Below are 12802 nucleotides of genomic sequence, written 5' to 3'. Positions count from 1 at the left end.
GCAGATCTCTGTGAGTTCAAGGCCAGCCTGGTCTACATAGTGAGTTCCAGGACAGCTGGGCAACAGGGAGACCCTGTCTCAAAAAGACCAAGAATAAATAAATAAATAAATAAATAAATAAATAAATAAATAATAAAAGAAATGCTAGTCCTTCCCATCTACTCCAACCTGTACTCAGCACCATCACTACCCTTCTCCGTGTGGATTCTGGCTCAGTGTTGTCTTCCACAAAGTTTACCTAACAGACATTTACTAAAGGAATTCCCTATCTGACTTCAGATGCCCTCTGTGCTCTGAGCCCCTTATCTGACTGACAGATGGTTTCTTCCACAGTCACTCAACAGCATCTGCCTCTTTGCTGTCCCTCAGGCATGCCTTGTCATTCCAACTCTGTGCCTTTACTCGTGCTGTTTCTTCTCTTTGGGATGCTAGCTCTACTCTTCACATTTCCTTTCCCTTATCCATCTTTTTCTACTCTGCTCAGACCTCACCTCCTCTAGGAAATGTTCCCTATTTCAATATCTTTTTACCTTCCTTTTTTAACTCCCTCACAATCAAAATCAGAACCATGGGGCCAAGCATAGCTGTGTACACCTTTAATCTCAGCAGAAGTGGGTAGATCTCTGTGAGGTAAAGGCTAGCCTGGTCTACATAGTGAGCTCCAGGCCAGCTGGGGCTACAGGGCTACCATGTCTCAAAACGACCAAAAAAATCATAACCATGTAACTGAACACATACAGAAATCACTTTGGTCTTGGCCTTTTTCCTCCAAAAGTTGATAAATTCCCTTTAATCCCCGACCCCCCTCCGCCCGCCTTTTTTTTGCTGGGGACGGTGCTGGGTGTTAGCGGGTTCAACCCAAGGCTAGGTGAGTACTGTGCACTGAGTCACATCTCTGGCTTAATAAATTCTTTAAGAAGAGTCAGCATGGTCTCCCCTCCTCGGACCCATGACCCCAGCACATGTCTTATGCTGAGTTCTCAATAGGTAACCAGTAAAAACTTATCTGCTGTTGTATCTAGTATAGCTCAGGTTCTGCCCAGAGAAGCTGAGGCCCTGTCTTCCTTTCTGGTAGTGAGCTCAAGCAAAAGGCAGGAGACCAGCTCTTCTGGCTTCCCTTGTTTCCTTGGGGGCCCAGATTGCAGAATGAGCAGGGTCCTCAGGTGAGCCTTCATGTAGAGACCTTGACACTAGATGGATCCCTAGGTTAATGGTTGACACTCTTTGTTTATTTAAATGATTGCCAAGAGCCACTGCTTTCATATGACACACTTTGCAGATCAACTTCCTTGGCCCCAAGAGTAGAAGACAATTTCTGAGGAGGCTTTATGGTTCTGGGATATAACTGGAAATACTTTGGTCTGTCCCCAGTCAAAAAGTACATGGACAATATGTAGGTTATATCCTGGTGCTGTTATATGGGTGAGGGGTACTGTCATCCCTAACTTTGGCCTTTGCTTGTTTGTTTGAGGCAGGGTCTCCCTGTAGCCCCAGCTAGCCTGTAACTCGCTATGTAGACCAGGCTGGCCTCAGTCTCACAAAGATTCACTTGCTTCTGCCTCCTGAGTGCTGGGATTAAAGGCATATGCCACCATATCTGGCTGACCTCAGGTATTTTCGTCCTCCCCATGGTCACATAGTTTTAGAGGCTAGGAGCCAAAATAGATGGCATCCAGAACAGGAGTCCTCTCTGCCACCTGCCCACATAGTGGGTCTACCTAAGGCTAGGAGTGGGGGTCAGCTGAAGGATGTTATACAACTAAATCCAGTTCAGTCCCCCAGATAGGCCCAACATGGTGCTTGGGTGACAATGATGCCTCTCAGACTAGCACAGGGCAAGTACTCTAGCTCCAAATCCATTGAGAGCTTAGGGGATCAATCTTGTTTAATGATTGTGTGTGGAAGAGGGGTGGAGCTGGTTAATATTTCTCTGGTTCCTCTTGGGCTATGGGCCATGTCTAGCTCCGGCCCTGGGCTTATTGTCCCTCCCCTGGGCTGGGCTTTGACAGTACCTAGTGGCACAGAGCAGACTTGCCTGTAGTCGTTCCCTGGGAAAAGACAGCAGCAACCAGGTGTGGCAGTGGCAGGGAGGTGAGGAGAGTGGGAACTGAGGGAGGAGGCCACGGAGGGCTGGTTTGGCTCTGGGGTAGAAATGCCAGCTGGGAAGAGGCCTGGGTCTTTCTTTCTCCTGACTTCAGCATTCAGTTACTTAAGGCCCTTCTGTGCTTCCCTCTGAGCTGAGGTGACGTCCCTCCTGCCAAGTGCCCAGACTGCTTAGATTCTGTCTTCAGCCTCCAACTCCTATCCTCTTTCCAGGCCTCAAATTGCTTCTCTTTTTACTCTTTTTCCTCAGCCAAAGATTCCATCCCCATAGGGTCACAGACTTGAAGAACTCTCAACATAAGGTTGGTCAACTTCATCTTTCTGAGACATTTTCTGCCATACAGGACTAGGGTTAAGCGTGATTGCTAGGCAATGCCAGAAGCTGCTTTTCTTTCTGGACTACAAGTAAAGCAGGCACATACTCAATATGGGCCTGCCAATAGGGCTAAGGATGTGGGAGCATGCCTTCCCATTTGCTGGGTGAGGCAGTGGGGAGTAGGCAGACTCAAGCTGAGCCTGGGGTAACTGATAGTTTGAGGATCTACAGGAGGGGTGGTCCCCAGCTGTTCAAATGTTGTCCAGTTGTTAGGAATGGTATAGTAGAACTCATGGACTTAGAAAATAAGATGGAAAAAAGGAGAATATACACAAAAGAAGTTGTGTTTTGTTTTGTTTGTTTGTTTTGAGACAGGGTCTCACAATGCAGCCCTGACTGACCTGGAGCTCACCATGCAGACCAGGACACAAACTCACAGAGATCTGTCTGCTTCTGCCTCCAGATTTCTGGGATTAAAAGTGTGTACCACCACACCTGGTCACAAAAGAAGTTTTAATAGACAGAAGCCATTGCTAAGGGACTCAGGCTAAGAAGAGAGGCCAATGTAATTTTTGACCTGAGTTCAACCACTTGTTTACCAGCCATGTAACCAGACAAAAGGCACAGTTGCATATGCCTATAATCCCTGTACTAGGGAGACTGAAGCATGAGGATTATGAGTTCCAGATTAGCCTGGGCTACATGCTCGAACTCTGTCTCAAAAAGTAACCCCCTCAAAAAAATTTAATCTGTTTTGTGAGCTGCCATTGTAGCTTGTGTGAATTGAAGGTGGCAGATTATGAGGATGAGAGTCCATGAACATATGGTTCCTAATACACAAGGGGACATTCCATCGATGGTGGCTGTCATAATGAGCCCAAAGAGAGAGCGGGAAATAAAGTAGGTGATGGAGGAGTTAGTAGGGAGAATCTAAGCCATGACAAGAAGACATTAGCAGAAGTTTCAAGTGAAGACGACAACAGGGAGAGGGACAAAGAAAAGGGAACAAAGAAAAGAAAATGCACTAGACTGGCCATGGTGAACAAGACTGACACAGCAGGATGGCAGGGTGGAGAGTAAGCCAGTGCCTGAGATACTGTAGAACCACAGGGCGGAGGCAGGAAGATAAATGGGGAGAGAAGGGACTGGACGAGATTGGCCTCAGCCACACCAAACTGATGAAAGCAGCCAGAAATTCAGAAGGAAGTCTCCAAAAAAGTCCCCATGTCCCTCCCTGACCACAGGTGGCCTGTGAGACAGGAAGGGAGCACGTAGTCTGAGGTAGCTTTTTTCTTTCTTTCTTTCTTTCTTTCTTTCTTTCTTTCTTTCTTTCTTCTTTCTTTCTTTTTTTTTTCAGATAAGGTCTCATGTACCCCAAGCTGGCCTCAAACTCACCATGTTAGCTGACGATGACCTTGAGTGCCTGATCCTCCTGCTTCCACCTCTGGAAAGCTGGGATCACATACATGCACTACCACTTCTGGGGATGAAACCCCTCAGGACTTTGGAGCTGCTAAGGCAAACACTCTACCAATGGAGTTATATCCTCTGCCCTGGTGCCTAGGGGCTGAGCTCAACTTCAGCCAACCCCACCAGGTCCCTATTCCCAAACCCTACAAAACACAAGGATTTTCCTACAGTCAGAAGGAATGACAGGGCAGAAAGAGAAACAGAGGTGACAAATGCACCATACATATACATGCACGCACACACACTCCAAAATGCACAGGAATCCAGCTTTTTTAGCTGTAAGGCTGGTCTCAGAATACACACTCCTTCAAAAGAGAAGCCACCAAAAGCAGTACTGTGTACAAAGGCTTTGAGGTCAGAGGAAAAGAAATTTGGAATTTGATTCTGTCTCTTGGCAGCAGTGCAAGTGCCACTGAAACAAGTTACTTAACCTCTCTGAGACTCAACTTCCTGTCTGAAAAATGGGGATAACATCACGGGACTGTTTGTAAAGATTAAGTGTGATTTCCTGCTTTCGTACTATGCTCAAGTACTGGGCAAACCCAAATTCAAAGCCTAACAAGGCCTCGGGAGCCCTATCTAATTAAACACGGAGCAAAACACGCCTGGCACAACTCAGAGCATATCAATATCTGGACTTTAACCCAAAGTCAGAAAAACAGTTTGGATTTCAAAATCAGGTCACTCCCCTAGAAGTTTTTAAAATGCAACCCTTGAGGTATTGCTGTTGACATAGAGAAAGCAAAAATTGAAATCCCAGTGGCCACACAAGTGCTCTCAGGGGCCCTACAGGGAGCTAATGGCCCAGAGAATTCAAGAAGACAACAGGCAGAGAACTTCTTAGAAGGACCTGGAAGCTCGGTGGGGGCGGGGGGGTCAGAGGTTTATGGGGGCATCCCTGAGGGGAAAAGAGGACAGAACACCTAAAATTTGCTTTTGGGTTCATGAAAGCAGCCTGAGAAAAGGAAAATGGACCAAATCAGGAGGCCAGGGAAGGAAAGCAAAGAGGTACCAGCTTTGGATCCCCTCATTCCTAAACATATCCATGAAGAGAAAAGCACTAGATCTGTGCCAGCCCATTGAAAACAATATGCTCTGGCATCAGCCTGGCCCCGCTCAAAGCCCAGATCCATCACTTGCTGACTGCACGACCCTCAGGCAAGACATTTCTTTGCCTCAGTCTTTTCTGTGACCGGAGACTAAAACAACACCCTACCTCTTATTCTTTTGTTTTATTTATTATTAGTCTCTCTGTGTGTGCATGTGTGCATGTGTGTGTGTGTGTGTGTGTGTGTGTGTGTGTGTGTTTGTAACATGTGTGTGAGTGCCACAGTGGAGAGGAGGAAGTCAGAGGACAACTTTCAGGAGTTGATTCTCTCCTTCCATCATGGGATCCAGGGATAGAACTCAGGTCATCAGACTTGCATGGCAAGTGCTTTTACATGCTGAGTCATCTTGGGCACCTCAGGTTTGTTCTGAGGCTGATGGGAGCGAGTATGTGTGCGAGGGCCTGGCACACACACAATATGTGCTCAATAAATGTTTATTCTTGTAGGACTTGGGTTTTTATTACATTTATTTATGTGTGTGTGTATGCACACCTGAGCATCCATGTGCACATGCACACATGCCACAGCACACATGTGAAAATTAGAAAAAAATAACTTGCAGGTGTCAGTTCTCTCCTACTATGTGTGTCCTGGGTATCAAACTCAGATCGTCAGGCTTAACAGCTGAGCCAGCTCACCAGACCACCTGCCTCTACCCCCAAGGGCTGGGATCAAAGGTGTATGTCTCAGCTGCCACTCTTTTTTTCCAGGCAAGCCCTCTCTACCTCTGAGCCAAAGCCCCAGCCCAGCCCAGTGTGTGAAGTCTAAACCACCTCATTGGTGAAAGCATTTATTTTCCTTCCTTCCTTCCTTCCTTCCTTCCTTCCTTCCTTCCTTCCTTCCTTCTTTCCTTTCTTTCTTGTGTCCTTCCTTTCTTCCTTCCTTTTTGATTTTCTGTGACAGGGTCTCACTATGCAGCCCAGGCTAGCCTTGCTGAAGAAACTGAAGTATTTCTTTATAATTGTGTACATCTGGCAGCAGCTTTGCCTCCAGAATTCCAAGCTGGAAAAAAGGATGACCTGGTCCATGCTTTCCCATGCCAAAACCAGATACTCAGCATCAATTCACCAAGGCCTTTAAAAAAATTTAGATGAAACTTACCTGACAGGGGAGACACCCATGGCCAGGAAGGTGGTTTTCCCAGGGCAAGGCTCATTGATTGCACTTGGGATATGCTGACCCCTGCGATTTCCCTGAATTCGGGAAACCCAACTGCATAATTTGTGGTAGTGGAGGACTGTGTTCGTGCTCTCCCCTGAAAAAAAAAAAAAAAACATCGTTCAGAAAACTATGCCCTATAAGCTATCCCTTCCTCCTATAGTCTTGCTTTACTTTTGGGACTGGGCCTCATTAAGTTGCACAGTCTGGTCTAGAATTCTTTTTTTCTTTTCTTTTTTTTCTTTTTCTTTTTTTAATTTTTTATTCAAAAAATTATTATTATTCTTTTTTTCTTTTCTTCTTTTTCTTTTCTTTTTTTGAGGGAGGGTCTTTTTGACACAGGGTCTCCCTGAAGCCCCAGCTGTCCAGAAACTTGCTATGTAGACCAAGCTGGCCTTGAACTCACCACACCCAATTGTTTTTCATTTCTTTATTACTCTATGTGTGTGTTGCCTTCATGTGTCTAAGTGCACCCAGGTTATGTAATACCTGAGGAGGCCAGAAGAGGGCATTAGATCCCGTGGAACTGGAGTAAAAGATGAGTGATAGCAGGCCTTCTACAAAAGCAGCCAGTGCTCTTAACCACTGAACCATCTCTCCAGTCCCTGTTTGTTTTGGTGATAGGGTCTCTGTAGCCAGAGCTGACCAGGAACTTGCTCTGTAGACCAGGTTGGTTTTAATCTCAGAGATCCCAAGTGCTGGGATTAATTTATGTGTTTGAGTGCTTTGCCTGCATGTAAGTGCACCACATGTGTACAATGTCCATAGAGGCCAGAAGAGGGCACTGGATCCCCTGGAACTGGAGTTACAGAGGGGTGTTAGCTGTCATGTGGGTGTTGGGAAGTGAACCTGGGTCCTCTGCAAGAGCAACCAGTGCTCTTAACTGCTGAGCCATCTCTCTAGCCCTCTTCTTTAATTTTTTTTTTTTTTTGGTCTTTTTGAGACAGGGTCTCCCTATAGTCTGAGCTGACCTAGAACTCGCTATACAGACCAGGCTGGCCTTGAGCTCACAGAGCTCTGCCTCCTGAGTGCTGGGATTAAAGGCATGTGCTACAACACCCTGCTCTTCTTTAATTTTTTTTATAAAAGTGTGTGTGTGTGTGTGTGTGTGTGTGTGTGTGTATTTTGAGACAGGCTCTGCTGTAGCCCAGGCTGGCCTTGAGCTCACTATGAAGTGGAGGCTGGCCTTCTTGCACTCAAGTGAGCCTCCTGCTTTAGCCCCTGAACCCCCAATTGCTGGGACTGCATGTGTGCACCACCTGCCCTGACTTCCCGGTTTCTTTTCTCTCATGCCCAGTTTTTCCAGTGACTATTTCACCACTCCTTCCCTCTATGGCCAGGAGAGCCACCCAAAAAGGAATACATTGCTTTTTCCTGCAACCACTGCCCCTATTGTGGAAGTTTCCTGTGTGGGGACAGAAAATGCACTGCATTTTGCTGCATTTTCTCAGGTCCAGCCCTGAGATGTGCTTCTCTCAGCCCGCTCCCTGCTTCTAGCACTATCTCCTTGTATTTCAGTGACAGAAGTGGTGGGCAGTAGGGAGAGGCCTTCTTTGTCTGCCTTAAGGGACAGAGGAGAATTTCTTCCCTAGAGCCACTGGCAAGTTCATAAGCAGGAGGTTACAATATGCACTTGACTTTGGGGGCAGGGCAGCAACAGAGCTGTCTGTTCTCTGTCAGACACTCTAGGTCAGCCACACGGCACTGAGAAAAAGGAGCTGCTCGTGGGCTTGGCAGACCATTTAGCCGCCCAAGGCAGCATTGTTTCCTCTTCCTGAGAAGGTTCTTAACCCCTTGATCACCACCTGAGAAACTGGAGCTGGGTTAAGAACTCTTGCCTCACCACAACCCTGGGTATTGGCCCCATTTACAGATGAACTCTTAAGAAGGCACAGTGAAGTTCAGTAACTAGTCCAAGGTCATTTTTCAGGAAGAACCAGGATGCAAACAGAAGCTACCTTGCATATTCCTTCTCCCAACCTGCTGTTTGCATGGTTCTCCTTCTGGTTTGTCTTCACCCTGTGCCCACCTACTCACCCCCTGAAAAGAGGCTCCTTTCCTGCAGCTCAAGGAGCAGGAGCCATAGAGTTTTCGAGAGCTGGCGTGTCCTCACAGGTGGAGAGCTGCCTTGATTTTCGTGCTATTCCACAAAGTCTGCTTTCTTTTCTGTCTTTAATGGCTAGCTTTTTCTCTGGCTGACACCATCTGCAAAAGCACAAGGAGTCTTCTGCCCTAAGTATAGTCTTCTGTTTCAGGCTTTTTTATCCTTCGTTTTACCCTCCCACTTTCTGTGTGACCTTGAGTGGGAAACAGGCTTGCTAAATGGGTCAAAAGAAAAAATGCATGGGAAAATGATTAGTACAGTTCTTAGCATGATAAATATGTATCTGCCAGTGTCCTTGGTTCTAACTCACCCATACCCTGGAGGGAACCTAAGCCTAGGAAAACTCAGACAGACTCTGTTTCTGGTAGGGATATGGGGGAGGGCCTTAGTCCAGAGCTTCCTGGCTCCCTGGGGTCCCATCTTACATTGCACCTGTCTGTGCTCTATCTCCCTCCCCCAGAACCATTCTTCTGGTGGGGCCACGGGGCGGGTGCGGCGATGGACCGGGCGGGCACAGAACAGGTGGGTGCAGGCTGGGTGTCCGGCGCTGGGACACAAGTGCTCTGTGTGTAGGGTGGGCGGAAGTCAGGGCGTTTGATCTGAATTCTAAAGGGTGTTGTTCAGAGCCCCACAAAGGTCCCATTGTACAGACACTGGGTATAAAGCAGCATATGACTCCCCAGCGCCGGGCGGTGATGAATTGGGACGCAGGCGCGGACACAGGGACCACTCCCCCTACACAGACATGAGACCATAGGGGACCTGTCTGGGTGGCCTCAAGGATAGGCGCTCCCCAAGGTAATGGCTTTCGGGTCTGCCATAGGTCAGGTGTTAAGGAGCTGGGGGAGAGGGAGCCGGAAGGGCTGGCTAATATCAGAACAAGATTGGCCTGGTAAAGGAAGGGACTCAAGAGGAAAGAATGTTGGATGAGTGTGAACAAGGGGGGTGGGACTCAGAAAGGTCAAGTCAAGCGAATGACAGGGAAAGGCTGGCACGGAGAGGGGTTAGTGAGAAACGCTATGACTATCCTTGCTTTCCTGTCACTGGTTCTTGGAAGACATGAGGGCAGGATAGGCAGCGTTATGGTGCCCAGCTTCCTACCCTTCTGACAGCTTGCTTCATGCCTCATGTTTCACAGGTGTGAATGAGGCAGGATGAACTGGACAGGTTTGTACACCTTGCTCAGTGGCGTGAATCGGCACTCTACTGCCATTGGCCGAGTTTGGCTGTCAGTCATCTTCATCTTCAGAATCATGGTGTTGGTGGTAGCTGCAGAGAGTGTGTGGGGTGATGAGAAGTCTTCCTTCATCTGCAACACCTTGCAGCCTGGCTGCAACAGCGTCTGCTATGACCAGTTTTTCCCCATCTCCCACGTGCGTCTGTGGTCCCTGCAGCTCATCTTAGTTTCCACCCCAGCTCTCCTCGTGGCAATGCACGTGGCGCACCAGCAGCACATAGAAAAGAAAATGCTACGGCTTGAGGGTCATGGGGATCCTCTCCACCTGGAAGAGGTGAAAAAGCACAAGGTGCATATCTCAGGGACACTGTGGTGGACCTATGTCATCAGCGTGGTGTTCCGGCTGCTGTTCGAGGCCGTATTCATGTACGTCTTCTATCTGCTCTACCCTGGCTACGCCATGGTGCGGCTGGTCAAGTGTGAGGCCTACCCCTGCCCCAACACAGTGGACTGCTTCGTATCCCGCCCCACCGAGAAAACCGTCTTCACCGTCTTTATGCTCGCAGCCTCCGGCATCTGCATCATCCTCAACGTGGCGGAGGTGGTGTACCTCATCATCCGGGCCTGTGCCCGCCGTGCTCAGCGCCGCTCCAACCCGCCCTCCCGCAAGGGCTCGGGCTTCGGCCACCGCCTCTCACCTGAATATAAGCAGAATGAAATCAACAAGTTGCTGAGCGAGCAGGATGGCTCCCTGAAAGACATACTGCGTCGCAGCCCGGGCACCGGGGCTGGGTTGGCTGAGAAGAGCGACCGCTGCTCAGCCTGCTGATGCCACATACCAGGCCACCTCCCATCCCGCCCCTCACCCAGCCCAGTCCTGCCCCTCCTTCTCCCCTGCCGGTGAGCAGGCCTCTGCCTGCTAGGGATTATTCCATCAAAACCTTCCTTCCCTCCCTATTCCCCTTCCTCCCAGAGCCTCCGGTCTGAGAAGCTGGAGGGCTGAAGAGCTGGAGACCACCTCTGCCCCAGTGCTCAAGGTTACTGGAGGTGTGGGCAGCTCTGGTTGCCAGCCCCTTCCTCTTCCCTCTCACGTTCCCTGGGACCACTGAGGACAAGAGATGGAATCCTCTGACAGTGTTTCCAATTATGAAACTAATCTTAACCCTATGCTGTCAGGTACCCCATTTCAGGAGTCACATCAGTGGGGAGGGATATGGGCAAGCGGGGTGGGGGAGGGGTTCTGTAGACATGTGGATGAAGAAGGGAGGGGAGCAAACACAAGAAAAGGAAGAACTGTGCTTGCCTTGCAGCCCGCCACAAGGAAAAGGAAGAAATGTCTAGGGTGAAGGAGTTAGGGAGGGAGAAGCAGGCAGAGAAGTTGGAGTGGGGGTTGGTCAGGGCTGCCCCTGTCTCCAGTTCCCAAGGCCATCTCTCTGCCTGAAACGTTACACATTAAACAGGATTTTACAGTAAAGAGGCGGTTCGAGTGTTTGTGGAAGTTCTTTCTCCTGCAACCTCCTCTTTGACCTCCCCCTAGGTAAGCTGACCTTGGTTGGAATTTTTCTGGTTAAGGAAAGAAGGAAGGTTAAGGCAGAAGGAAGAGTGGCTTGAAGCTGCAAATAGGGGCAGATGTCCTGGCCTGGCAAAGCCAGCCTCTGAGCCGTCCTCTTCTGCTTTTTATTGTCTTGCTTTTTTCTCATTTCTTTTTCATATTTTATAGCTCTACTGGCATCTAATTCACATACCTCCTTTCTGTGAAAAAATTAAAATAACTTCTTCTGGAGAGGCAAGAAATGCTAGAGAAATTTCTCAGGCCATGTGTGTGTGTGTGTGTGTGTGTGAGAGAGAGAGAGAGAGAGAGAGAGAGAGAGAGAGAGAGAGAATATATCCCTGGGTACCTTGACTAGGTTCTTCCTCCATACTCCTGAGAGAGCTGTCCCCTTCTTCTGGTGGACACTCAGTCTGATGCCCCACAGTCTGACTCCTTCTCTGGATACCTCCTGTCCAATGAAGGACTCTCACACACTCCTCAAAGTGAGAAATATGAACCTGCTCATCACCTCAGAAATCTATTTTATCTTCAGAAGATTCCAGTTCCAGATCAAGGTTCATTTCTCCTGCGACAATGGTGGAACAAAGCTAGCAGTTTTTTTGTTTGTTTGCTTTGTTTGTTTGTTTTGGTCTTTTTAAAAATATTTTATTATTTTTATTTTATGTATATGAGTATGTGAGCCTTGAATTCACAGAGATCCGCCTACCTCTGCCTCCTGAGTGCTGGGATTGAAGGCGTGCGCCACCATGCCCCACAGCTATCAGGTATTAATAGCAGAGAGAGGACCCCAATTCTTGGGCTCCACTAACCTGGTGGGAACAGGTTGAAGGAACAGTGACGAGAGCTCCATGGGAGCAGTGTCTCAAAGAGTCACTGGGAAAGGGTAAGGCTGACCCCAGGACTTCCTTTTTCATTCAAGGGAGACACATTTGAAGCAGGTGAGGCTTAATACTTCACACAATGTGCTGTGCAAGCTGGGTAGTGAAGAAGGCATTGGAGTTAGGAGACCAGGCTTTCCACTAATTACCTTCATGCCTTAGACGTTTTATCTTTAGCCTCTGTGGATCTCAGTGTTTCAGACTGCAGTATAAGGTGCATTGTAACTGCTCTGTCTATCCGAGTTTTTGTGAGAATTAAGCAAGATATGTTGAAAAGTTGGTTATAAATTATAGAGGTAATGAGTCCAGCATGGTGGCACACACCTGTGAACTCAGCACTTCAAAAATAGAGGCAGGAATTCAGGCCCAGCCTTGGCTACACAACCAGTTTTGAGGCCAGCCTGGGCTTCATGAGACCCTGTCTCAAAGAAATAAAAAAGAAGCTGGGCAAAGTGATGCATGCCTTTAATCCCAACACTCAAGAGGCAAAGGCAGGCAGATCTCTGTGAGTTCAAGGCCAGCCCGGTCTACATAGTGAGTTCCAGGCCAACTGGGGCTATTGCCTGTCTCAAAAAGATAAAAAAAAAAAAGTTAAAAGAAGGCCCAGCGTGGTGGCACATGTAATCCCAGAACTCAGAAGGCAGAGGCAGGTGAATTTCTATGAGATGGAGGCCAGCATACACAGCGAGTGCCAAGCCAGCTAGGGCTACAGGGAGACACTGTCTCAAAAACCAAAACCAAACCCCCAAAAAAAAAAAAAAAAAAAAGAAATCAAATTATAAATGTAAGTTTCATAGGTGCTGAGACCATGGCTTTAAGGTATTCTAGAACTCTCCAATAGCTGGAGAGGAGTGAGTTTGAGTCAGCTGATGAGCTGAGCTGAAGTTTGTGTAAAGTATTTGACACTATCAGACCAGGTTTGGCACTGGTATATC

At 48.1% G+C, this 12802-nt stretch overlaps 1 protein-coding gene and 1 non-coding gene across 4 annotated transcripts; both read left to right on the top strand.

The window, feature by feature from the left end:
* The first annotated feature begins 2004 nt into the window (after positions 1-2004).
* Gjb1 (gap junction protein beta 1) lies at positions 2005-10926 on the top strand. 3 transcript variants are annotated; one of them, XM_029557448.1, is made up of 3 exons: positions 2042-2091; positions 2354-2405; positions 9399-10926. In XM_029557448.1, exon 3 carries the CDS (start codon positions 9415-9417, stop codon positions 10264-10266), a length of 852 nt encoding a protein of 283 aa, XP_029413308.1. In that variant the 5' UTR covers positions 2042-2091; positions 2354-2405; positions 9399-9414; the 3' UTR covers positions 10267-10926. The 3 variants fall into 3 exon arrangements, with proteins under 3 accessions (XP_017650457.1, XP_029413309.1, XP_029413308.1); XM_017794968.2 differs by lacking the exon at positions 2354-2405 and having other exon boundaries at positions 2005-2091; positions 9399-10915; XM_029557449.1 differs by lacking the exon at positions 2354-2405 and having other exon boundaries at positions 2020-2072.
* Positions 6092-6256, top strand: LOC115068036. Its single transcript, XR_003847403.1, has one exon. It is a non-coding gene; the product is annotated as a U1 spliceosomal RNA (small nuclear RNA).
* Positions 10927-12802: the final 1876 nt, after the last annotated feature.

The sequence above is a fragment of the Nannospalax galili genome, unplaced genomic scaffold (genome assembly GCF_000622305.1).
Source record: "Nannospalax galili isolate Female #2095 unplaced genomic scaffold, S.galili_v1.0 scaffold747, whole genome shotgun sequence".
In the NCBI taxonomy this organism is placed as follows: domain Eukaryota; kingdom Metazoa; phylum Chordata; class Mammalia; order Rodentia; family Spalacidae; genus Nannospalax; species Nannospalax galili.
The sequence above is the reverse complement of the archived record's forward strand: the minus strand, read 5'-3'. Positions and strand labels throughout refer to the sequence as shown.

Bases quoted from the DNA above. Each gene is read 5' to 3' on its own strand.
- Gjb1 (XM_029557449.1), top strand. From the start codon at position 9,415: ATGAACTGGACAGGTTTGTACACCTTGCTCAGTGGCGTGAATCGGCAC.